Source organism: Prionailurus viverrinus, chromosome B4 (assembly GCF_022837055.1).
Source record: "Prionailurus viverrinus isolate Anna chromosome B4, UM_Priviv_1.0, whole genome shotgun sequence".
In the NCBI taxonomy this organism is placed as follows: Eukaryota; Metazoa; Chordata; class Mammalia; order Carnivora; family Felidae; genus Prionailurus; species Prionailurus viverrinus.
The window spans coordinates 68,759,644-68,787,279 of NC_062567.1; the positions used below are offsets into that span (position 1 = coordinate 68,759,644).

Genomic DNA, 27,636 nt, shown 5'->3' on the forward strand with positions numbered 1-27,636 from the left:
AAATATTACTGTAGTTCCAGAAACTTAAAAAATTTGTGCTTCTAACTCAATTTTTAAAAGTTTTCTTTGGAGTTAATACTAAATCTGGTTATATTGAAAAGAACACAGGGAAAGATATTTTGTCTACTAGTGCTTTTTGTCTTTGGATTAGGAAAGGGGGCATTTATACCTTTGGGGTAAAGTATGCTGATGACTAGAGGACCAAACTAAGAAAACCCAAAGGCATAGATAGGAGTTTGAGGGTAAGAGTTGGGGCCAATAGAATGGATTCTTCTCCCACCAGCTTTTTTTTTTCTACAAAGCTGACTCTTTTCTTATCCTTTAAGAGTTCTTACTGCTTTTTTTAAAGAGCTGATTCCTTTATACGCTAGCCTTTATCTCCAGGTTTAGAGTCCTGTTCCACTGAAATAATGAAAGCAACATTCTTTGGATGAAAGTCTTTCCCAATCACAATGAGTACTGAAATTATTATTATATTATTATTATTATTATTATTATTATTATTATTATTATTAAGCCCTAGCTTTTTAACAGAGATCCCCTGGTACAGGAGTTCAAACAAACTGCTTCTCTTAAAATACTACAGACTGATAGCAGTGATCCTTAACTTCACAGGCTTAGATCATAAAGTCTGATAGAACGTGTAGCATCAAACTGTTGCAAATCTATGTTTAATTATTTTTCCTGTGAAAGTTAATAGATCAGATCAATACATTCTCTGGGGCTTCTGTTACACAAATTATTTTCTGTTTTTTAAACAAACAAGAAGTAAATTTCTTCATTACAACCACATATTAAAAGAAAGCCACCCATTCAGTAAAAGATGAATGAGGTAGTTATTTCAACATCTATGAAAATGCGAACCAGTTGTTTGGGTGTTCTAGCAAAATTCATCATGGAGGAAATTAGGCTCCTTTAGTTTGCGTTGGTTTAAGAAGTGCAAGCTGCTATGGGGCGCCTGGGTGGCGCAGTCGGTTAAGCGTCCGACTTCAGCCAGGTCACGATCTCGCGGTCCGTGAGTTCGAGCCCCGCGTCGGGCTCTGGGCTGATGGCTCAGAGCCTGGAGCCTGTTTCCGATTCTGTGTCTCCCTCTCTCTCTGCCCCTCCCCCGTTCATGCTCTGTCTCTCTCTGTCCCAAAAATAAATAAACGTTGAAAAAAAAAAAATTAAAAAAAAAAAAAAAAAAGAAGTGCAAGCTGCTCCTTTCCGAGTGCTCACACTATCCCTCCATTGTGGATCACAGCATGGTGACTGACAGTCTTGTCAGATCAGCTTCAGAGCACTACTTGCCAGTCTCTTTCACTCCATGTGAGAATACATTCTGGAATCTGCATTTTTGGTTCCTGGAGAAATGCTGAACACTCTTTTGAAAACAGCATCTTTCTCTCCCCTGGGGCTTAATCTGTCAATTTTTCCTAATTTAGAAGAACGCAGCTGCTTTGTGGAACAGACTCACTCTCTCAACTCACTCACCCATTCTTTCAACAATTTCTGTTTTCTCTTACTATACTCTCAACACTGTTTCAGGTGCTAAGAACATAAAAGGTGAATAAGACACTGTGTCTGCCTTCAAGGTATCACAATCTAGCAGAGGAGAAAGACAAAGTCAGCAGGCTTGCCATATGCACAGTACACCTAATTCAGCCAGAGAAAGCAAAGGTGGCATCCCAAGAAGGTCACGATGATCTCCTCTTCAAACATCTATTTAAGGAAATGAAATACAGGCTGGTAGAGCCAGCCAGTGGATTGTGTTTTCCCCTGACCCAGTCCTTATCCAAAGGATAGGCCCATATCATTGATATTGTCTTTAAGATTCTCAAAATTATTTCTGTCTCCTATGAAAATAATTTATTGCTGGGACTAGCCTGTCTTCATTAGGAAAGACTTGCCTGAATTGCTTTTGTATTCATTCAAGGCCTACAAATAAATTCTGATTCTGATACAAAAATCTGATACAAAAAATGAAAAAATTAACTTTGTTTTGTTTGTGGATTTTTAATAAAATTTATTTTTAAATTTACATAAAATTATTGCACTTGTCAAAATCCAAGTGAGTTATAGCATTTAGAATGTAGTCTAGAGCATTCTAACAACTTATCCCAAGTGATTTCTGAAAACTAAACTGCTTTTAAGATGACAATCCTGTTCTCTACACAGCACTGGCATTGGTAGATATATCACTGTGGCATAAAAAAAAACAAAACAAAACTGAAATTTCATTTCTCAGCAGTTGCCCTCAGTAAAGCCTTTTCTGCATTGGGGTCAGATAGGAAGCTGGTAAACAGATTTATCTTCCTTTTATTTTTATTCACTTTTCATGCCTTTTTCCCTTTTGTTTGTTCTTTAAGGCAGACATATATGCATGGTAACTACAAGTTGTAAAAAAAAAAATTCACTGAAAATAAAGTGCTTTTAATTTGGGAAACAATTTTTAGTTGTATCAAGCTGTAAAGAGAATTAGTCATAGGAAGAAATTTTATGTTTTCTCAATACTTTCGAAAATTCCATGCAGAACCATAATCATTGGGAAAAGAATGCAATTAGAATTAATCTGGCCAGCATACTTATATTATATAACTTTTTATTAGTATTAAAAATAATAAAATCAGTAGACCCAAAGTAAATGGATATACGGTGCTGTTTTTATTATTATTTCCCAAGGCTGAGGTAACTAAAATTTCATGCATGATGTTGTAAAAATTAAATGGTGCACAGTAACTTGAAAAATGAGTTTTTCTTGTACAAGTTGGCCTTTTTAGCTGTATGTACTTGTTTAGAAACCTATCTCTCTTCTGTTTGATATTGCTTTAGAATGATCAAATTTCTGTTTGAATTAATAGTGGAATAGTGTTTTGAGTTTCTCAAAATGAAAGTCTGAGACATCAAAAGATTTAGTTCTGTTTGATTTGACAATTCCTTTTCGTTGGCTTTGGAAGTTATTTAGACTCTGTTCTGGTTATTCCACTTGAAATGTATGGCATTACCCATAATCAACCAATCTGTATTTACCTTGAATCAGATATGATCAAATATGTATGGAGAGTCCTAGGAGATTGGCCTGTCAAGATTTCATTTGCAAGATTGGGGCACCTGGGTGGCGCAGTCGGTTAAGCGTCCGACTTCAGCCAGGTCACGATCTCGCGGTCCGTGAGTTGAAGCCCCGAGTCAGGCTCTGGGCTGATGGCTCGGAGCCTGGAGCCTGTTTCGGATTCTGTGTCTCCCTCTCTCTCTGCCCCTCCCCCCTTCATGCTCTGTCTCTCTCTGTCCCAAAAATAAATAAACGTTGAAAAAAAAAATTAAAAAAAAAAAAGATTCCATTTGCAAGATGGACTGAGGAGTATTTTGGGAAATAATCCATCCTACAGGAATAGAAAGTTGACACAGAGAATCTTGATAGAAGTAACCTACATATAGCACCAGAAGACTGGGTTGACTAGAACAGAAAGAATGAGGATGGATCAGCCTAGTGGTAGATCCTGAGAAGTAGCAGAACAGGAACATCTTCGGCAATAGTTAGCTGGAGGCAAAACCAGCAGTTCTAACCATGGAGAGAGAGAGAGGCTAATTAGAATCCTTAGTGTCTTTCCAGCACTTTTCCAGAAAGTTAATGGGCATTGTCCTCTGTAGTTGATATCTGTTGTGAGTCAGAATAGACAAAATAAAGGAAAAGGCAGATGCTACTTGGTAAAAGAGAGAACTGTGTTTATGTGCATTTGGGAGACCCACTGGTTGACTTCCAAGTGTATGTGTGGGGTGGTGAGGCAATTTTTTTTAAGACTAAGAGGTCTTGAAATGCCTTAAGTTACTCTTCCTTTTGAGTGTATCTTAGAGAAGATAAATTTGTGTGCTAGAATAAAAATGACAAATTATAGGATTACATATACAACAGATAAACAAGAAGAACTGCACTTATAAACCACAACTCAAGTAAACCTAAATGCAAAATTATAAAAAAGCAAAATGTAGTTAAATTAAGTTCCTTTCATCCATTTCACATTTATATTATTATCTTCTGAGTGAGTTCATGGTGTCAATAGCATCTTAGGAAGAAATAACAGCCTTAAAAGAATAAGAGAGATCATAGTAGTGCCTCACTAGGTATTCAACTGAGTTCATCTAAACTATTTTTGTTCTATTTATTTTATTTGGAATATTTTTTTCAGTCTATTTCCAGCTCTGACTTCTTCTCCAAGCTGCAGATCCACATTAGTTGTCTTCTGGACATCACCACTTCACTATCCTATAGGAACCTCTTACCTAACAGCCAGAACTTATTTTATTGTCTTACCATTCTCCCCCAGATTGCTCTGGCTCCTGTATTTTGTTGTTGTGGTATGGTTGTGGTTATAGTTAATGATACCACTATCCAGCTCTCAAGTTAGGAAAATAGATTTACCTCTTGCTTCTCCACCCCTTTGGTTCTTATATCCAATAGATTGACATTAGTGCCATTAGTTTCTCATATCTCACTCCTGTCTTCCTACCCCTGGACTGTAGGCCCTCATCATGTCTTATCTAGACTGTAGCAATAACTTCTCTGCACTCTAGTCAGTAACCTACCAAATTATTATTATAATTATCTCCCTGAAGACAGATCTGATCATGCTTTTCATTAGCCCCAGAATTGGCTTCTTTGCATGTGGCGTAAAGTCCAGTCTTGAAAGCTTTGAAAATAAAGCCCTCACCCACTAGCCTTTCAGTCTTATCCATTCTACTCAGATGCAGCCACACTGAGCTCCTCACCATCCCTGCCCATTTGGATCTATTCCTGTGTTTCTTCACAGTTTCTCCAACTAGCAAAATTTCAGCCAGTCTTGGTCATCTTTTCAACAGAGAACAAAATCACCTTCTCTGGGAAACCTGCTTGAATGTTCTCATGCAGGATTCCTCTCTTCCTGTTTTCTGTCCTTTGGCACTTTACTCCCTACTTGCAACATAGCATTTACCACATTTATGATAATTTATCTCTCTTGATGTCTGTGTCTCCATTAGACTGTGAGATGCTCTAGGAGAAAGAAGTGTCATAATCTCCTTTGTGTCTTTAGAACCTTCCAGGGCATGGACAAATGGCTACAGAATAAGTATTGACTGACTGAATGAGTGAATGAATGAATGAAAGAAAAAGCATAGTGGAATGACTGAGTCAGAGGATGGACACTTAGTGTGGCTTCAGGAAGCAGAAGTATGGGAGGACAGAGTTTGACTAAATGTAGAGTAGAACATTCTAAGTGTCAGAGCCTGTTTAGGAAGTAGCAAGTAACTCTTCTCTAGAAATGCTCACAGAGTGGTTGACCACTTGTCAGCAGCTAGACAAAGGATTCGTACAGGTATGGGGTGGCCTTACTAAGTTACCTCTAAGTCAATTCAGAAATTGAGTTATGTTTATTGGAACACAGCTCCTTAGATCATCTTATGATCTCTAGTAATCAGTAACATCTACTTTTTAACGCTGGCTCTGTAAGTTCATTTCCCATAAATAATTGGGAACGTATTCAAATGGAACTAGACAGAGAGGTGGAGTGGCATAACAAGTAAATACAAATGACCTACTGTAATTTTTAGACTATTGCACATTAAACCCAAAACACATTGTTTTTAAGATTGAGAGCACCTGGGGATTTGCACAGTGCTACAACTAGCAGGGAGCAACTTCCTCCTGACCCAGAAATCCCTCCTTCTAGTTTGGCATTAAGGGACATTGCCCAGCCTGCACTTGGAATTGGTCCAACCCTGTCTGCTTGTGGTAAATTGTAGGTCTAATATCCTCTGGGTTTTATAATAACATAAATAATTATAATGCATTGTTTTTATATAGCACCCTTCTGTAAGGAACGGAAAGTGCTGCATGGACATTATCTCATTAAATCTCACAGCACACTGGGGACATTGAGAGAGCAGAGGTGATATTATAACCCCTCTGAACCCAGAGCTGAAAAAGAATTGCTTCAGCCAAAAGTAAATAAAAGTCAGATTGACTAAAAGCAAGATTTATAAGAGGATGAGGTTAGAGTTTAAAGGAAGAAATTGACTATGTTGGAATTAGAGATTTAAAGCCAAAAAAAAAAAAAAAAGGAATTGCTCTGAAAACGGGGAAAATGACTGAAATGTGTGTATAAATATTTGTATGACAAAATTAAAATAATATATGGACACTAAAGAAATTTGAAAAGCAAGGGATTTTTAAACCATCTGTAATTTTACTACAATAACAGAACAAATTTGGTGTATTATCTCCATGTCTTTTGCTAATTTTTATTTTGTTTTGTTTACTGTGTGTATTCAAGATTCCACTTAGAATTATAGTGTATGTTCAATTTTGTATTGTGTATTTTTCACTTAGCCATGTATCATAAAGTTTGCATAATTATAATTCTGAGGAGCCATATAATTTTCCATGGGATGATAGACCATAATTTGTTTCCTTCTTCTATCACAGGGTTGTTTCCACTTTTTCACCTTAATAAATAAAAACACAGTGAAATCTATCTTTATGTATAAGGATTTTTTCTTTTGTAAATTATTTCCTTAGCAGAGAAGATTTCCAGATGTAGAACTATCAGATTAATATGGATATGTAAGTACATTAAAACATGACTGCATAAACACAGTCCCAAATTAACATGTAAATAAGAAAAAGAATAAGAAAATAACTTTATCTAAAGACCAACTATATTTGTAGGTTGACAAAGCAGCTACTTAAAAGTGAAAAGTGAAGTTTTTTGTCTATGCACAGACAAGTGGCTTGATTTTATTTCCCATCACATTTTCATTTAATTCAATTACTTTGATAGTGTGAAACTAGGTAAAAAAGAAAAAAGTTGAATCTTATAGAAAAAAATTTGTACTAGATGTAGAAAAGTAGATTTACTTCAGCAGAACATAATTTCTCTGCCCTCTTAATTTTAATATACATGTTTGAATGTTCTCTGAATGTGATTAAGAAAGTGTGTATATGTATACCAATATTTGAAGTCGTGTTTCAAGAAGGTAAATGAGATTGTAAAGTTTTCTTATTACTTATAGAGGTATTGAGGAAAATGATATGTGCATAACTGTTTTCTGTGGTGAGTTGTTATATGGTTACCTGATTTATGCCATAGTCATTTACCAAAGTAATTACCTCAAGAGTCAAGGATAAAAAATATTGGCTTTGGTTAAAGTAAACATTAAAAAATATTGATGTGTGATGTAAATAGTGACCAAGGAAACTGCCTGGCTAATGTTACTCAAAATGGCAATCAATCTAAATGATGACTAGAGTTTGAAGTCAGTACTAGCTTAAATATGAATAAGGCATACAGCCTTAACCATGGAATTGGAAATCTTGAGGTATTAGTAACTTTTCTCAATAATATTCTTGCTGCTCTGAAATCATATGACCATTTGTGTCTGTTTCATGGTTGAAAGCAATGTTGCAAAATGACTCAGGTTAATGTGGGACACACACACAAAAAACAATCTGCTAACTCCCAGGATTTTTGCAAACCAGTCCCATTTTTTATTGTTCAGCAGTAGTATTCAAATGACATGCATTGAGCATTGTGGCAGTTCTATAGGTTGCATTTTTTAATTTACTATTTATAGTAAGCAGGGTCTTGGTTGGAGAAAGTAAGACTGAAGTCAAAATGTTCTAAGAAAAGTGCATCTGTGAAAGATGATCTTCAGCTAACCTAAATTTAGATAAACCAAAGTTACTGGGAAAAGCTTATCTGGTCTGTGTTTAAAACCAACAACTCCACAAATTATAGCAAAGATGAGCAATGCATATGGCTACCTCCTAGTCCTATTGCGTGGTGATGATCTACATAACTTTTAATAGCCTATGGTCACTATGAAAATGGAAGATAGAGAATGATTGGCTAATTTACTCATTTCCTAACAGTTTGAATGAGGAACTCCTTTTCCAGTAGGTCCATAGGGAACCTGCCTTATGCCTGTGTTACAGTGCATTCATATTACCTTATAAGTACTATTTAATGTGTTCACTTCTTCTGTTAGGAAATAAGTTTCTTGGAGGCAGGAAGTTTGATTCATATCTTTGGTATTCAAGGCCTTGTAAAATTTATGGCACATAGTAAGCACTTAACAAATGTTGGTGAATAATCAATTGAATTCATTTTACTTCCTACTGTGTATTCAGCATTGTGCTAAGGACTGAGTGTATCTCTAAGGAGCATATAATCAACACATAAGTGTGAAAAGTTAACACCATGCAGTAGTTTATCATGGAGCTATACATAAGATTCTTTGGTTCTAGCACTGAGGAGAACAGCAAGAGGAGTTACATAGATCCAAACTGTGATATTGTGATGGTTAGGTAAATGACAGATGGGCATGACCATACAAGTTAACCCAGAAGTATCAAGGTCTGCTTCCACCATTATTTGATTCTTGTCCAACCCACTTACTCAAGTATAAGCTCCAAGAAGTCAGGGTATACTTGGGCTTTTGTTTACTGTTGTGTTTCTAGGACCTGCAAGAGTACCTGGCATAAAGTAGATAATTAAGCACTTGCTTTGCTCTATATTCTCTGCTGTTTGTGTGACTGGATCTTCTTATCCTCAGGTCTCAGCTCAGGTGTCACCTCTACCAAGATGGCCCCTCAATTGTCCTCTTTTTTATTCTCTGTCTCAGACCCTAATTTATTTCCAACAATTATTACCACTTATTTCACTCTACTAGTTGTTTTATCTTGTTCCCACTAGACTTAAGCTACTTGATGGTGGGGACTCTGTTGATCTGTTTTGGTCCTTGTTGCATCCATAGCATGTATCATGGTACCTGGTACCTTTCGCTGGAGAGGTTCTATCCTTACAGAGATCTTTTCTAACCTATCTAAAGTAGCTTCTGTCAACTAATCATCCTGATTTATTTTCTCTTTAGTACTAATCATTTTTCTGAAATGAGTCTGTTTATATACTTATCCTCTCAAACTGTAAACGCCACAAAGGCAGAGCCTAGAATCAGGTCTACCCGGTTCATTGAGATATCACCAATACTTAGAAGAAGGGCTGACACCAACAAATGTTGAGCATACAAATATTCTTTGAAAAAGTAAAAAAAAAAAAAAAAACGAGAGAGAGAGATTATCTATTACCAGGAAAACAAAACACGTATTAGCTTAGAAATGGTGGTGGTAGAAGCAAGATCTAGTTTCGATGAAAAGTAATAACTGGAAATCAGGGTAGTTGTGGTTATAGAGAAGAAACAAACAACAATTATGGGCAAACATCTCCACACAATTTGGTAGTTTATTTTTGGGCTCGATGAGAGAGACAAAAGAAACAATGGTTAGACCAAGACAGTAATAGATCATTTAGAGCCAGGACAAGCTAAATTCCTACTACTCACCAAGTACACTGGGGAGCATAAAGAACACTGGGGATACACAGAGGCTAGAAAGACCCAAGATTTGGTCCCTACCCTTTCACTTATTAGCTGTAGTGCAGTGGGCAAGTCAGGTACCTTTTCTGAACCCCGGTTCACAATTGCAAAATGGGGAAAATGAAAACCTCCCTTATAGAATTATTTACGAAGTAAAATGAGGAAATGTATGTAAACAGCTGTGTTTGGTGCAGAGACTATTTCATTTAGCTCATTGCATGGTGTCCATTGTCATAACTGTTCATTAGTTATAGTGCCTGGCTAGAGGTGTGGCAAGCAGGATATTTAATAATATTAGTAAATGGAAATTTATTTCTTTTCACTGAAATCACTTTAGAGGTCATCTCCTTATTTTGGATCATAGCATGAGTAACCTGTTGACCATGGTATAGAATTGTCAGTGAAGGTGTGCTAAATGATAGACCATTGACTTGTAAAAGAAAAGTTTTTAAAAATTGTGAATTCTTATATTTATTCTTTTACAATGTATACGATCAAGGCTCAGGAAGTACAAATGAAGAAATCTTTCACTTACCCTGAGTTAATTAGCATAACTTGCAGGTGCATTTCATTAAAACACCTCAACATTGTTTATATATATGTATTGTTCCCAAAGAAGAGATTTAAACAATACCCATTTCTGGCTAAGACAATCATGCATCTGTACTAAAAGGCAAATGATATGTGATTAGTTGAAATTTGTAGTCTGTGTGTGTCACTGTTAAAGAGTGGATTTACTGTTTAAAAGAGAAATGCAGTCTTAAAAATACAAGTATCTGAGCTGGAAGTGGGATGGAGTTAAGTCAACAAATCACATTTCTGGAAAACAATTTGGAAACTTTATTCAGAAAATTAATTTCTGAACATAGTCTATCACCTGAACAGTTTCATAATGATGTTGATTTGCCAACTTCTTCTCTAGTGAGAGGTAATGAATCAAGTCTACTTGGGTTTATATAGGAAAAATAACATATTAATTGATTTATCTGTATATTTGCACATATCCATAAAGCAAAGCCTTTGGCAACTGGCAAATGTAATAATTTCACATTTACCTATGACTCACCAAGTATAATCCAATGCTTGAAGGCAAAATTTTATGTTTTTATGTTTAGTTTTTATGATTTCTTTCATATAGTTTTTCTGTGCATTAAAAGTCAATTTTCAGAACCATAGGCTTAACAATTTTTATGAATAAAAATTTTATGAGATATTATCCTGAGGTAGCATAAAATTATTTTCTGATAAATTTTAACACCTTCCCCAAGTCCACTGTTACCTTGTTTCCACATATGCTCAAGGATATTGCTTGTAACATTTCTAAATATGACACATCTCATTAGAAATCTGATATATTGCACAGAGAAGTGAAGCTTCAACCTCATAACATTACAATGTACTCATTAGTGTGGGTTACACTGGTATTCTATTTAGGATCAAATATCAAGAAGGGCTTTGAATAAAATTACTCATAATGTTATATTTATGGAAATTATGTCATCTTCTACTAATCATAATTATGAACAAGAAGACTAAATCCTGGAAATAAGGGGTTCCAAGTAACAAAGTAACTTGACACAGTTCAACACACAGAACAAGGAAAACTAGAGATAAAATAAAATAGTTTGTGAAATTGCTATGCAAAAATACATATATTATTATCCTTATAGTTCTCTTTCCTGTGTTTTTGCTCTGCCTCATCACCTACATAGTATAAAATTTTATCACTTAATGATATGTGCAGCCACGATATGTTGGGAGCACAAATCTTACCTTCATACAAGTTCCAAAGGAACATAAAAGTTGTCTTTTTAAGAAGTCACAAAGTTTGATAGCCATCACTAGTGGGCACTAAATTATCCCCAAATACATCCTGTTTTCCCATGGAATGATATAGGAGTCTGCCATCAGAGTGCCTAAACATGATGAAAAATATCCTCAGGTGAGAAAACCGAAGTGCAAAGGAGTTGGGGAGAGAGTATTCATTACTAGAAATATTCTAACTTTAGAGCCAAATCCATGCATTGGCAGTAAAAATTCTAAGACGGTCATAAACCATCTAGAGTTAAATGCGTATCTCAGCCTGCAAATTTTGCAGGCTTTGTCAATGACTTTCAGGATAAATATAGATCCACTGCCATGCCTTTACTTTGCAATGAAAGTTAGGTAGCGAAATAATTAAGAGAAAATGTTATTTCAAGCTAAGCTGCAACACACATTAAAAGGAAGCTTTTTGGGGGGTACCTGGGGGACTCAGTGCGTTAAGCATCAGGCTCCTGATTTTGGTTCAGTTCATGATCTCACGGTTGTAAAATCAAGCCCAGTGCGTGTTGGGCTCCACACTGGACATGCGCTGCTTAAGATTCTCTCTCCCTCTCTCTCTGCTCTCTGCTCTCTGTCTCTCTCTCAGAAAGAAAGAAAGAAAGAGAGATAAAGGGGAGGGGGGGAGAAGGGAGGAAGGGAAAGAGAGAGAGAGAGAGAGAAAGAAGGAGAAAGAAAGAAAAAAGAAAGAAAGAAAGAAAGAAAGAGAAAGAAAGAAAACAGAAAAATAGAAGAAGGAAGGAAGGAAGGAAGAAAGAACATTACAAATGCAAGTTAGCATCAGATAGAATCACATATTGGTATGACAGCTGGCTTTTAGATGGGAAGATAATTGTGACATTAGAACCTAAGAAAAAGTCATGAAAAAGCTGGATATGCTGTATAGAAATGTCTCTGGAGTCAGACTGACCTAAGTACAAATCTTTCTGGTACCTATTGTGCAGCATTGGGCAAGCTACCTGACTGCTCTCTGAGCCCGAGTTACTTCCATATAAAATGATAAAAAGCCTTCCTACCGTATATACTTGCAGGTGGTTTACAGTGGATCAGATGGTTGGCATAAAGTAGGTTCATGACAAATACTGGCTTGCTTAGAGTTTGAATAGAGTATGAAAATATAGTTAATCTCCTCAACAGGTATTTTCTTTCTCCTAAATACAGTTCTCAGGGGGATGTAATGAAGTATAGTTTAGAGATTACCAATTAAATTTCATCTGGTCTCTTCTTTACCATCCATCTGTTGGGTAACATGGCTGGAGGCTTATAGCCTCACTGACTCTCATTGTCTACAACTGTATTTATTTATTACTGCCATTTGATATATTTTGAGAATAGATGCTTTGCATATAGTGGGTGTTGAATAGCTGCTGAATTAGTTGAATATCAGTGTGATCCCATTCTATGGGTGACTTGAATGCGCTATAGAGAACTTCTGCAAGAAATGTAGACTTAACAATCACTCTATCAGTGCTGTGGGGAATTTATATACCTAGCCCACTGTCACCACCTCAGGTTTCTCTGAATGAATAGTGTCAATATAAAGGCAGGCAACTACTAACATGCATGCAAGTCTTCTTTACCCTAGCATGTAAACTTGTTTTCCAAAAGGACCCTGAGGGGGGAGAATATCTCCCCCATAGGTGGCTAACAAGGAAAACAATGTATTTGAGGTTTTTCTTGGCTATTGACCTTTGAACTATCAATAGCTTCAATTTTTTTTTCAATTCACTGAGGGTATAATTCTCAAACAACAAAATGCATTTTATTCTTTCTATCCTACCCTGCCCCTATGTATCTTGTTTTCCTAGTCTTTGCTCTCTTACTTGAGGGTTGATAATTTGTCTCTAGAGCTCAGAGGATGAACATTCTTGACCTAAAACTCATCGAAGAAAGGCCTGGAAAGTCTGACAGTTCAAATCCATTGCTCTAAAGGTTTTATTTTCTGTTCATGTTATCACTGAGTTGTCCATGGGGGTCAGAGCAGAGACTCTGTGATTGCTCTAGAATCTGAAGTCTTTACTGAAAGGTAAAACAGAAGGAAACCACACTGGGTACAGAGCAGCAAGGATCTGGCTTATTGTCTCTAAAAGCCTGCTGCGTTCAAGACACAATGAACTTGGCCCAGTGTTGCTTTGTTTTGTTTTGTTCTTCAGGAAAACATCTATTTTGACTTTACAGACAGTGATGGTCATAATATTTATCAACTGGCACAGCAGAGGTACTGACCAATCAGAATAAACATCAGCTGTAAACAACCAGAGAATATCCATACTGGTGGACAGATTTTAACATTCATCTTAAAATACGAAAAGGGAATCTTAGGGTGTCAGAGTCCCCTATTCTACCAAAATTCAATTTACCTTATACTAAAAAAAATTTCTTTGAAATTAGTACAATTATAGTTTCTCACCAGTTACTGATTCTTTATCCTTTCCCACTAATAAAATCTCCTCCTAAGAGTTCTGTGTTATTGCCTCTACTTCTCATCTCCTGTTTTCCTTTGAACAGACTCCACTCAGGCTTTTGTCCACAATATCATCTTCCTCTGGAGCTCAGAGACCTTATCAAGATTAACTACCCTCATATTGTCAAGTACTGTATTTAATTTTCAGTCTTCCTACTCAGTTTTTTTTAGGTGCATAGTTAATCACTACTTCCTTCTTGAAACACTTTTTCCACCTGACTTCTAGGATGCCACTTTCTCCTGTTTTTCTTGTAATGTATGCCATTCCTTTTCAGTTTTCTTTCCTGGCCTCTCCTCTTCTAACTTCTAAATGTTGGAGTGCCTCAATGCTCAGTCCTTGATAAGTCTCCTCTTTTCCTGTCCTTTCAGATGATTTTATTCAGTTCTAAGGCTTTAGGTCAATCCATGCACTGGTGACTCCACATCTGTATCTCCAGCTTTTGCCTCTCCCCTAAGCCTCCCAACTACCTACACACTACCTCCATTTGGATGTCTAATTTTTCACGTTCTGAAAAAAATCTCTGGGTTTCTTACCCACTTCCCTACCTTCTACAAGTGTATTGGTTCCTCCATCTTTCCTTACCCAGTTAATGCTACTGGTTGTTTTAGCAACTGGTAAGTTCAGAAGTTCAGTTGGTAATAGCTTTAAAATACATGTCGATCTGAATACCTGACCACCCATGTTTCCCCACCACCATCTCACAGCTAAACTATTGCAGCAGGCTCTAACTGGTCTTTATTCCTCCTACAGCCAGCACCACTCGGACTCTTACCACCATTCTACCCTTGCTGTTTCTTGAGCACACCCATCTCATTCCCTCCTCAGGGTCTTTGCATCCTCCTCCTAGCTGATCTGCTTCTCCTCCACAACTTTACGGGGCTTGCTCTTTCCTACCAGTCAGTACTGCATACAAAGTTCACCCTCGAAGAAGCTTTCTTCTGATTAACTAAACTAACGCCCACCCCTAACTCACTACTCTTCATCCCCTAACCCTGCTAGATTTCCTTCAGAGTATTTATCAATCTTTGACACCATATTATAATGCTATTTGCTGATTGACTGGTCTCCTGACCAGAATATATGCTCTACAAGACACTCCTGAAAGAAGTGATAATCATAGAAATGAACCCATTGCAAGAAATCCTACAGGTTTTATCTTAACCACCCATCTGATATTTAGATCAACTTCATACTCTCTCTTGTATCTGTGAAGTGAATATTTTTATATTGAATTAAATTTACCCACTGATCTCCACTATTATCATTTTTTCAGACATAAAAATTACCTGAATATTAAATAAAAATTTTAGGGGCGCCTGGGTGGCTCAGTCGGTTAAGCGGCCGACTTCGGCTCAGGTCATGATCTAGCAGTCTGTGAGTTCGAGCCCCGCGTCGGGTTCTGTGCTGACAGCTCAGAGCCTGGAGCCTGTTTCAGATTCTGTGTCTCCCTCTCTCTGACCCTCCCCCATTCATTCTCTGTCTCAAAAATAAATAAACATTAAAAAAATTTTTTTAAATAAAAATTTTACCAAGGACAATAATATCTATTCTTTTGAAAGTATGCAAATTATTTTTTCTATATAGCCCATAGAAGAAATTAGTCATTCAGACAATTGAATGTGACCACTGCTGGCAGCATGCACAGAGCCAGAACAGATACTGGAGCAGTGACATTTCATACCAAATGTGCAAATACAATAAAGCGCAGAGTAAGCAAAGGGCTATGTGCTGTTGAACTGCAGCCAGTGTCTGACAAATAACATAAAAGTGTGTTGTCTGAGGACCTCCTTCCACTAGATTTCACTCTTTCCTTACAAGGGAAAGACTAATTATTAGAAGCTCTCATTTAAGTAAAAAATATGCCAATTTATTAGGTAGTTAATAGTCATTCTTCCTATGAAGTGCAAAGTAAGTTGTTTGATAACTGATGGATAATTTTATTGAAAAGGACATTATTGAGTTATAAGAATGTATTTCTTTAGACTTTGCACTAACTGGGCCACCCACGTGGCTCAGTTGGGTAAGCTCTGACTTTGGCTCAGGTCATGATCTTGTGGTTTGTGAGTTCGAGCCCTGCGTCAGGCTCTGTGCTGACAGCTCAGAGCCTGGAGCCTGCTTCAGATTCTGTCTCCTCCTCTCTGCCTTCTCCCCCACTTTCTCTCTCTCTCTCTGTCTCTCTCAATAAACAAACAGTAAAAAAATTAGACTTTTCACTAACTTTAGTTATCAGCAACATGTCATAGGCAATGGTTTGTTTCCTCCCATCCCCCCGCAGAGGAGTCTCTCAGATGTCAAGTACTCTTTCTTGTGTACCAGTGAACTATATCACCCCAGTGAGGGGTATTGATTTCACATTATTCCTAGGTGCCACATGATGCATTTCTATTAGTTGTAAACACTTACAGGACTGACTTTTATTTTGTCCTTCATCACATCAGTCTGCCAAAGCAGGACATCTGTTAATGAGGCCCAGTGCATTTCATCAGACACTCTTCCATCTTGGTGCCTAAGGGAATGATGTTTTCGAGGTGTGTAGATATAAAAAAAAGCTTTTAAAAAACCAACTTCTCTTTTGCCAGAACCTCATGGTAGGGTCTTTTAAAAGTAACAAAAAACTGTACTTACTTTTCAAATCTACTCTGGGCTTGACTTATTATTGGCTTTTTCTACAGGCATTTAACCATTGCTTATATCTCATTGATACATGTTGGCTTCAAAATTAGCCTGGAAAATTCTTACTGGCTTTTGCAAGTAAGAAAAATTATCGATGAAGAAATATATTAAGTAGCATTACAAAATAGGCCCTTGGGATAAATTAGATTGTTTGGACCATGATTTGAGAGTTAACTGGTATCTTAGAATATACAAAAACACACAAACGAGTCACATTCTTTGAACATTTTAAGTAAGGCTTTACAGCTGGACTTGGGATTTGTTTTAGCAATGAATGAGATCTGCCATCTCAACTACTTGTTGACAAAGCCTACTTCAACTGAAAAGCCATGATTTTTCCCTAAAGATTTAAAATCTTTTAAAATAGATAATGTGGGGCGCCTGGGTGGCGCAGTCGGTTGAGCGTCCGACTTCAGCCAGGTCACGATCTCGCGGTCCGTGAGTTCGAGCCCCGCGTCAGGCTCTGGGCTGATGGCTCAGAGCCTGGAGCCTGTTTCAGATTCTGTGTCTCCCTCTCTCTCTGCCCCTCCCCCGTTCATGCTCTGTCTCTCTCTGTCCCAAAAATAAATAAACGTTGAAAAAAAAAATTAAAAAAAATAAAAATAAAAATAAAATAGATAATGTGCCTCCTGAGAGAAAACTTCAAAATATTATAGAATCCATTTGCCCTTGAGGGGAAAAAATAGTGAATATTAAAGGAAGAAGAAAGAACAACATGTAAGAAGAAGGTGTTTGTCAAAGGGCATCTGAGTAACTTCCTGCTATCTCTTTTGTACATCACTCACAATTACTATCTCTCTTTTGTACATCACTCTCAATTACTGCAGGGTATCTCTGATGGACAGCCTTGCCTTGGCGGTCTTCCCGCCATCACCTACTGTGGGAAATGATCCTCCCCTTTTATTTAATCACATGTTGGTTTACATTCTCTTTTTTGTTCTCTGACTAGATCGGACATGTATCATGAATTTCTTTACATTCACTAATTGTAAATCTGGCAACTAAAAGGGTGTCTTGGATCATCCCAACAGGCATTTTTAGTAACTCCCCAAACATTAACTCGTCTCACAATATTTACACTTGACCACTTTCTTTCTCTAGTTATCTGCCGTCTCCTTTCCTCTGTGATCTTTGGCAAATGGTTTAATCTTTGGGTTATGCTCTATACGACTCCAGTATACCTAGTTTATGGGGGTGGGGGGGGGGTGGGACAACCAATTTTTTTTTTCATAATGAGCCTCAGATTTATTTGTAATATCATTTTAGAAAGACAAGTATGTGTTGCATTGTCTCTGTTTACCTAAATCCATTCTGTGTTTCCATTTACATGAAACCAACAAGGGATTATTGTATATGTTAAACTTGCAGAGAGTTCCATTCATCAATTTGACAAATATTTGAGTTCTTACTATATGCTGAGCATTCCTTCAAGTATGAGGAATAGACCAGTGAACAAAGCAGGGAAAACTTATGTAAGCTCCCTGGAGCTTACATTCCAATGGGAGAGATAGGCAAGGAACAAACAAATAAGCAAAATCTACTATATGTCAAGATTTTCAAGGATTTATTCAGCCAAGTGATACCAAGGAAACTTTGCCAATTAAAAGGATAGGGTTGCTGAAAGAAATCAGGCCCTCGAGATTCTTAATAAGAAACAAAAATATCACCCAAAGCATAAGTACAATTCTTCAGGCCACCACAGTTCACTGTTACCTAAAATCCTGTTGCTAGGACACTAGCAACATAGAAAAGCTACTTTACAAGCTGGAGAAATTTTTGGTGAGATGATGTGCTGATATTCATAGGACTAAATGCGTTTTTGAAATATGAGGAGAAATAGATATTAATGAAGATGAAAAAAAGCATATCTGTATAGTTATCTTTTGAAACCATTTAAAGCTTAATAATCTAATGCCTATAAAGAGGAGATAAATTATTCCACTGAAAAAATGTTGCTAATTTTTATTAACATCTAAGAATTTATTGTCAATTCTTTTTGAAATGGTGATCACTACTTTTCAGTAAATTCTAACCTATTGTCTTAATTTCCTAAAAAAATCAAGTGGCCAGTATTTGCGCCCCACATGAACACACACATTAAACTTCTGCTCTGATACCATGGCTTTAGTTTTGTGGGGTAGTCAGTGTTATTACATTTTTATCCTCTAACGCTTCTCTAAATAGAAATGAGTTCTCTTCATTTGATTTGGGAAATTGAATGCCAGTTGGGGAATTCAAAACAGTGTTGGTTTCAAGCTTGAGTTCCTCTGCATAGTACCAAGTTCTTTCTCTTGGCCCCAAGGCATGTGTCTCAATGAGAAAACATGAGGGAATGATGAATCCAGCATATCCTGAGACCATTTTGCCTATATACTTAATGTTTCCCTGAAATTCTGTCCAAATGTGGTCCATGAATGAGAGGGCCACATTTGGACAAAATCAGATTTGGATGCATCAGTCCAAATTACATGTCCCAATGTAATTTGGACATCAGTGTCCAAATGTGATTTTTATTGCTATAGGCAGAGTAAGCCATAGTATGTAAGAAATAAGATTAGATATATACCATGGCACTGCTCATTTATTTTTATATGGGAAATATGCCCATCGGAATGAGAATTAACTGTTTCTTATATGAAGCAAGATACAAAGATGGAAGTCTGTTCATCACCATGAACTGATGAGAAGTGGAGGGGCAGGTATGAGCTGATGGGCCTAAATATCTCTTACTTCACTGAACCATTAATGTGATAGACTTCTGTAGTCATTGTTAGATTTACTAACAGAAAGGAGTAAGGAAGCCTTGAATTACTACTGATAACGTTTCTTGAAGAACAAATTAAATGAGCATTTCATAATATACAGTCACAGTGTCAGCCTATCTCTACCATGGTTTTAAACACATTTTGCCTCATCATTCTCATAACTCCACATTTTCATCTTGTGTCCAAAGTATATGCCTTACGTTTACATGGCAAGAAAGCAAGCCATGATTCTCATAGCATTTATATACAAGCTGTGTATGAAATTGGCTATACATCCAGTTATAATGTCAAGAGAATCTCAGTATTTGATATCAATCACCTGTTAGTCAAATGACCCAACGTATCAGTGTGATTAGAAACCAGCTATCCCTGGGACAGGTGCTTAGTGGAGAACTAGTTAGGCATGGTCTTCTTGTTCAAATTTGAGTCAGATAAAAAATGAGACCCCTTGGGTAGGAGGCAGCGATGCAGTTCAAAGATTTTCACGGAACGGCTTTTGGTGGGAGATGAGCAGGAGATGACTGTCATCATTGATTCTCCAGTAGAACAGATAGAGCAGGTCAAAATAATCCCAGTTCAGAGTGAAAAACAGTAACTGCTATCACTGTTCACACAGAAAGCATGGCCTGACAGAAGGTATTTATTCTTCAGGCTGTGCTCTGCCACAACGCAAGTACATCATTTTAAGACAAATTTCCTCATCTGTAAAATGGGCTAATAATAGTAAGCTTTCACAATCATTTTGTACATAGGTAAAATATAAATACATAGCCTAGGGTGATGCTAGAACATTGCAAGTGCTTGATAATTAATGCCAATGCCCACAGATTTCCTCAGCTCTTAGTTACTCATGTGCTAGCTTACCAGCTCCTACCTGCCCAGAAGCAGTGCCTCCCTTCCCCCATTGTTAAGTTCTTTCTGGATGTCACAACACTGTCACCACATTGCACAAGAAACCAAGTTGCTCATGTCCTTCCATCTTCCCCCTGAGGTTGCCTCACATTTCTTTGAGAGGCACCTTCCCTAAAGCCCTGCTCCCAGTGCCCTCTGGGAGAACACCACGCTGATCGAAGTCCCAGTCACAGAACTCAGGAGGCCAGAACTGTGCAGTGGATGAGAGCAGAAAGGGGAAGACAGCGTTTGACTTTTCTCACCAGGACCTGGAAGCAGCCTATGTGTGATTCTGAAAACAGACCTATCACGTTCCTCTGCTTCACTCTCAGGATAAAACTGACCCTGGGATCATGCTGGGAAACCAGCCATGCTTGTTGGCCATTTCCCTGTCGCTTCCTTCTGTCTCCAGCACCGTGCTCATTGCTGTCCATGCATTATCTCATCCTCCCAAGGAGCCCATGAGGTCGCAATATTTAACCCCTATTTATTTATTTATCTATCTATCTATCTATCTATCTACCTTAAAATTTTTTTAATGTTTATTTACTTAGAGAGAGAGAGAGAGCAAGCACGGGAGGAGCAGAGAGGAGACACAGAATCTGAAGCAGGTTCCAGGCTCTGAGCTGTCAGCACAGAGCCTGAGATGGGGCCGGAACCCACAAACCACGAGGTCATGACCTGAGCTGAAGTCAGATGTTTAACCAACTGAGCCACCCAGGCACCCCTATTTAACCCCAATTTATAGATAAAGAGGCTGAAACCTAAAGAGATTCAGAACACCATCCTCCGTCCTCTTTCACCTACTTAAAGTAGGTATCACCAGCCTCAGATACCTGCTGTCCATTAAGACAAGCCCCACACTTCCTGCAAATTATAGCAACTACTATTATTATTACCATTCCACTCTACGTCAAGTGAGACCAGAATTTACACTGATCCAATCATGAGTCTGGAGAAGTATGTGGGAGTAGGAATTGAAGCACAAAAATTGGACTAGCAAGGAGAGAAGGGAATTCCAAGATTAAGGAAAAGGGTTTTGAAAACCAAGATGGGGTGATTATAAAAAATCATATGGAAGGAGTGACTCTAAAAGAATGTACCATCTCTTTTTTATTAATCCTCTTTTCAAAAACTTTTCTTACATGGCACCAGCTACATCTGTCACACATTCCAGGGAACTCCCTGTCCTGATCCCTTCTTTAAAAAAAACAAACAAAAAGAAAACAAAACAAAAAACCACTAATGCCATCATCCAAATAAGGATCAAGAGTTTCTCTTCTGTTTTGTCCACACTCTATTTCCTTAATTCATCTTCCTCCAAGTGCAGGTGGGAAATAATTGAGGAACTATTTTTTTGGTGAATGAAGCTTTGATCCCATTCTATAAGAAATCTCTTAAGTTTACTTTTGAACTAAACCAATTTCATACCCGGTAGAAAACTTCCATTTCATGGAATAAAAAGCTAAATGAGAACAGTCCAAGAGCACCTTTCAAAAAAGAAGGTACACTAACTATACTTGCCCTATCACTACCAAGAACTATTCTCTTCCTTAAACCAAAAAAAAAAAAAAAAAAAAAAAAAAAATGAAAACGAACTGCTCTATTGATAATGCTTTATGTTGTTTATCCAGGGAAAGGGAAAAATACTCTGGTTATCAGACCCTTTGTGTGTCAAGCATAATTTTTCTTGGGAGATGTCAGTTACATTTTAGCAAAAGACCAAATTCAATTCCAATTCTTTTAGCAAGAGTATTTCAAGTAACAAAAAATGCAAGGTAATATCGATGAAAAATAAAGGAAAATGCAATTTAATAAAGTGCAGTAATTCACAAGTATTATTACCAATCCATTTCCACTAATATTTTAGATCAAAATATTCTAAATGATCCAGCTTATGCTTTGGGATTTCCAAATTTTCCAAATTACATGTCTACTTACTGCTGATGTCTGAAAAACAAGGGGAGGTGAGACCAACAAGATATGTGCATACACACCAGTAGAAAATGATGTGGTATCATTTCATTTTTCTTTTTGTGTATTTCTTGTTAGCAGCTTGAAGTGATTCATAGGTCATGAAATTAATAGACATTGAAAACTTTCCTGGCGACCGCCACTCACAGAGGCTCCTTTTCTCTGAAGCCTATCCTCCCTTGACCAGAATTCTCAGCTGAAAGGGGAGTGGGATGGACATGGAGGCCGCTGTAATGTTCCAGCAACTCTATTATTGGCATATGTGTATGAGCTGAATATATAGAAGTCATGGAAAGATTTAACTTTTTAAATTAAAATAATGTATTGAAATCTGAAATGCCTATTTTTTCCATTATGTTTTAAGTAATATTTTTAAAAGATACTCACTAAACTGATAATTTAGTGGTTATTCAAAGTGAAAATATGTGTATGAATGCCTATGGATCCACCTCAGATGTTCATATTTGAGTCTATTTAGTCTGTTTTTTCTTCACATGCTAGTAGTGAACTTCAGTTTGGTGCTCTATCCAAAAACCAAGAGCAGATGAGACACCTAAAAATATCCTCATTTGCATCTGTTTCCCTTCCTTAGGAGAGGGAGGGTCAGCCCTCCTGATTTCGCCTTACAACAAGAAAATAACTAAGATCATTGGGGAATTAATTCATTGTTCATCTCTCCTGCTAGCATGTCAGGCCCTCCATCATCTGCTTCAAATTGATGCTAAATTGCAAGAGAACAGGACAGGAGTCTTTGGCATTTTTCCATTGCATGTAGTAAGTCAACAGAGATGATTAATAAAAGGCCCTTGGATGTGAGTTGAAAAACTTGGTTAAGTGAATTAGATCCTCTTTACTTTGTCCTCTTACACAAAACATAGTCTTAGAGGGTTCATATTTTTAAAAGGTAGGGAAACGAAATATAACAAAATTACCACATATTTATAAAATATGGATCACTTCCTCCCTATAAAAATTTAAGATCAGTTCTCCAGAATGAAAGAGATAAACACGTATAGATGCAAATCAATTCTATATTGGCTTCTTAGTACCACATTAAAGAGAAAATCTGAGGATGTAAGTTATGACTTAATTTTGATTTTGAATGCATGCAACTACCTAATGTACATAAAATAACCATTACAGATTGAAACATCCAACAGCTTGCTGCATTTAAATGATTTTAAAATAAGTGCTTGTAAAAAGTCAATTTTTGGTGTTTTGCTGCTTAGGAACGAAACAAATCACAAATATGTTTTTATGTTGATTTTCTTTGACAGGACTGGGAATTCCCACATTTTATGGGAGATGTTGATGTAAATCTTCCTGGGTTGCACACTCCTCACATGCAGTTCAAGATTCCTTTCTTCCAGAAGATCTTCAAGGAGGAATATCATATTCACATAACAGGTATGTTGTAACTTTAAACACAATTTGATTGTCTCCTACTTAGAGTAATACTAGCTGCTATAAAAAAGCAAACAGTAACATTTTAGAGGCATGCATACATATAGTTTTATTTCTCACGTAACAGTGCAAGGTGGTTCCAGGTCACCTGGGGGTTCCAAAGTATCATTCCGGGACTTAGGCTATGAGCGGCTTCAATACTTCCAACTTCAACATCCAGCAGGCAGATGGGAATAAAGAGAATGGAGAAAATGATTAAGAAGGCTTACCTTTTTCTTAATCGCCTGGGCACAGGAAAGAAGCATGTGCCCTCCATTCACATTCCATTGACAGTAGCTCATCAGATGTCCCCACTTAAGAGTCAGGAAGGAAATGTGGTCTCTAGCTGAGCAGCCACATCAGTGTCACATCTACTGTTCTAGCATACTATTCCTGGAGAAGGAGGCCGTACTTCTTGGCATGGATATTTAGCTATCTCTGCCAAACTCCATCTACAACTCCCCCTTGGTTTTCTTCATTAGGTTGGTTGCTTTCTCACAACATGCAGCTCGGTATTTTTTTTTTCAGCATTTATACTTTTTACACTTTGGTCCTCATTTCCTGCTGAGATTGGAACAGTGGTAACCCAGAGCACCAGTCAGACCATGTGCCTTTAGGGAGTTTGGCCACTTCTCATTTGACTGAATAAAACCTACTTCTGTGGCAGAGCTTATGTTTCTCTCACGTGAGCCTCTTGCAGATCCTCAAGATTATTTCCTGTGCATATATGCCCTGCTTCCTAAATGGCTCCGATATGATTTATTATATTCTTTCATGACTTCTCAGTCATTCTCATCTATAAAAGGTCTTCCTGAAGTTACATTTTATACTTTTTTTTTAATAACCAGAAGCAGACAGCTGAATGGTCACATATATGATGGCATTAGTTCCCAAGCTGTTCGGTTACACAGAGTGAATGTGTGTGTGTTTCAAGGACAATGGCCTAGGATCCCACATCTGCTAAAAACTGCTGAAGAAATCTGTGCTTACACTACCGTCTGTGCTGCTGAGTAAAAATAGCCTGAGCACAGAACACGTGAACATCTGAGTCCTGCAAAAAACCTTTGCTTCCCAACTTGAGGGCTGGTTTTTGCTTTGAGCATGAGGCGACCTTCCTAAATTGGAGAATGAGCTCATGAATAGGGAAGATGCAGCAGGTTTCTTCTTCTATTCAAAATGAATGAGGCCCATCTATTAAATTCACTGGGTAAATCAATCAATTTGAGTTCAGGTCACATAGTGTGGTTTCAGAGTCCCCACTTAATCTCGACAGCATGCTACCCTCTCGGACTTCTCAAACAGCTAACACACACATGGCATCATCATTTCCCTTTGGGTGGGCTTCTGCCTGGACCATCTGTTCTTGCTATCAGCTCTTGTCCCAGGCCATCATGGCACTAATATTGTCTCTGAACGAGTATCAGAATCCGTGTCAAAAATAAACTTCTGCGGTGCATAATATCAGGTTAAAAAGGGGGAGGGACATTCAGAGGAACTCACTGGTAAGAAAAAAAATCAAGTTATTAAAAATATTTGATTTGGGGCTATTTTGCAGAGCTTTGTCATATATATTTGCTATCATTTTTAGACAGGGACAGGTTCAGGTTTTGTGGTGCCCAAAGCTTACACAATTTGGAATGCTCTATTTAAAAATATAAAAGCAAAGTCACAGCTAAAAATTACATTCGGTGCCTTGGAAGAGGGACATGCATACAGGAGTCCCGGAAGCCTCAGTGTAATTAGCTTTGAGATAAAGCCTCCCATGCAGTTGAACTAAAATCTTCATTCCACCAAGTATTATTTTCTAGAAACTTAAAAGGAGGAAAGACTGGCAAAGTTCTTATAATGGAGACTGCATGTTTAAAAAAAGTTTGGGAGAAGGTAGAAATATGTTGTCATTAAGGCTTTGATGCAGCATTTGCCAAATTACGCTGATAATCATATCACCCAGAAAACTTTATAAATATACACATTGTTGGGCCCATTGCTGATGTTCCAACTCAGTAGGTCTGGGCAAAGGCCAGGAAATGGGACTTTTAAAAAGCTCCCCTAGGTGTGCTGGTCTTTGGGAACTGCCTCTTTGTGATGGAGAAGCCGCAAGTGAAGTCAGATTATCTCCCAGAGACAGGAGACCGGCTGTGCAAATGATTGAGTGCCTGGACCTGCCGGTAAGACCTTTGAGGATTCTGGAGTTTAGATCCAAAATAAAATAGGGTACATGTGGACTTTGGGGTGAAGGGCTCCACCATAAACTAGATAGTTAAAACTAGAAGTTTTTATCACGGATCCAGTTTGTGGTAGGATGATCATGTGCCTCCCCAGATCCGTGATAAAAACTTCTAGGAAAATCATGGCAGGTTTGGAGGCTGAAGAAAGTCTGAACTTTTCCCCTCTTGTTATGTTACTCTCTTTGTTCTGTTAATTGCTGAAGATGTTGCTGAGGACACTCTGAAGTAGCAGCTAGTCTCCTGTGAAAGGCCTGTTACTTTATCTTGCTCTGTAAGAAAATGGTTTCTGGGGAAACCTAGATAAAATTTCCAAAGCATGGTACATATTGTGTTTTAATATGCTCAATAGTCAGTAGCCTGCAAATGCCCAAGTCAACTGCAAACACTAACATGATCAGCTCCTCCAGGTTCTGCTTCTTTTGGTAGGGAAACTCAGTGCTTTTCTTGATAAGCAAATAGAGTAGTATCTCTTGGTTATTAAGCATAAAACTCTCTATATCCATCAGTGGTTCTCAAATTTCAGTGTGCGTGAGAATCACGTGGACAGCTTGTTAAAAAGATCCCTCAGCTGCACACGGAGAGCCCGATGCCTGAGGTAGGAGGTGGAGCCTGGAACTTCAAGCACCTCCAATAATGCCGATGCAGGCTGCCAGAGGACCCCTCTTTGAGAAACGCTGCTGCTGAGAAACACTTGCTACAGTCACAGTTCCTCTCATCTCAGCTTTAATTTATTTTCACATGCAACTCTTAAGATCAAAAGCCAAAGGACAATGAAAATTCCATAGAGTGGGGTGCTAATGAGAAGGGCACAGGATACAGTCCTGCCAGGAGCTGGAAAGTTCAGACCTGGGATCAGGAAAAGAGGTCCCAAAATAGGCTATGTCGGGAAACACCTGGGTGACCACAGAGGAAGCTAAAGTCAGGATAGGAAGGGATCCTATGGACCCCCAGACAGCTCCATCTGTTGCTTTCTCTGCCTGTGTTTGTTGTGCACTAGAAGAGTCTGTGTGACTCTTTTCTGGGGTTCAGAGATGGTGCCACCATGGCCTCAACTGTCATTTCTTGATGATCTAGAAATAATGTTCAAGGCATGCTGAGAAAATGGAATGTAAAGGTTTGCTGCCCAGACTCCAGCTCTGCCACTGACTGATGGCATTTCCCTTGTCAAGTTCCTTACCTCTTAGAGGCTCAGTTTTCTCATCTGTTCAATGGGGACAGTGAGGTACATATCCCATATGGTTGTTGTGAGATTTAAATTAATATGCACAAGGCATTTTAGACACCGTTTGCCATTTGGTAAGCACTCAGTCAACTCTCACTCCTTTTACCTGAAGCTTTTCCTTTCATCCATCCAGAATTCATGTTTCTTGTTTAATTCAAAAACATTAGGTAGCCTGAGAGAGGGCTCTTTTATTATTTATCCACTATTCTGAATGCTCTACTGTTATCCACTGTTCTGAGTCAAGAAGGAGAATGCTAAGAATGGGAAAAAAAATGTCTCCCAATGACGAGCTCTGTATGGAGAGGGTTATCTGACACTGATGAGTTCCCATTGGCATTTTAAAAGCATTTAAGATTTGGGTATTATCTAATCCTGACTCCATGCTAGTTGTCTTCATACATTTCAGAAATGACTTGAATTGTTGCATCTGTTTAGCTCATCTGGAGCCCCCTTGACAGATGGTTTGCTGCAGTGTGTAGGAGCTTTCATTTCACAAGCTGGGCTGCAGCTTATAAAAATAAATCCTCTCTATCCAAGGGTGTGTTCAAATATTTTTTCTGGGAATTTGGACTTCCATAACAAAGGGGATATGTGGTTAGTGATTAGGTCGCATCGATGCTTTTAGCCCAAGCCCATTGTTGCTCTCTTAAACATAAATGCTAACTGCAATCATGCCACTATCTCCTCTGGCCTCTTCCCTTTTACCTATAAGGTGAGTGCAAAGATGGATTCAAAATATGAGGTACTAAGTCTCCGGAGGCGAGAGAGGA

The 27,636-nt window shown here is 37.9% G+C and overlaps 1 protein-coding gene and 1 long non-coding RNA gene across 5 annotated transcripts in view; one reads left to right on the forward strand and one right to left on the reverse strand.

Annotated features, from left to right (window-relative positions):
- The window catches only part of TMEM117 (transmembrane protein 117), a 487,518-nt gene that overhangs the window by 451,798 nt on the left and 8,084 nt on the right, over window positions 1-27,636 (forward strand). For all 4 annotated transcript variants that reach the window (XM_047867676.1, XM_047867679.1, XM_047867678.1 and 1 more), the window contains one exon: window positions 23,251-23,380. In XM_047867676.1, the coding sequence (XP_047723632.1) occupies window positions 23,251-23,380 (130 nt within the window). The remainder of the gene's footprint in view (window positions 1-23,250; window positions 23,381-27,636) is intronic.
- The window catches only part of LOC125170834 (uncharacterized), a 37,848-nt gene continuing 33,677 nt past the window's right edge, over window positions 23,466-27,636 (reverse strand). Inside the window, exon 3 of the long non-coding RNA XR_007154110.1 lies at window positions 23,466-23,584. This is a non-coding gene — a long non-coding RNA (uncharacterized LOC125170834). The remainder of the gene's footprint in view (window positions 23,585-27,636) is intronic.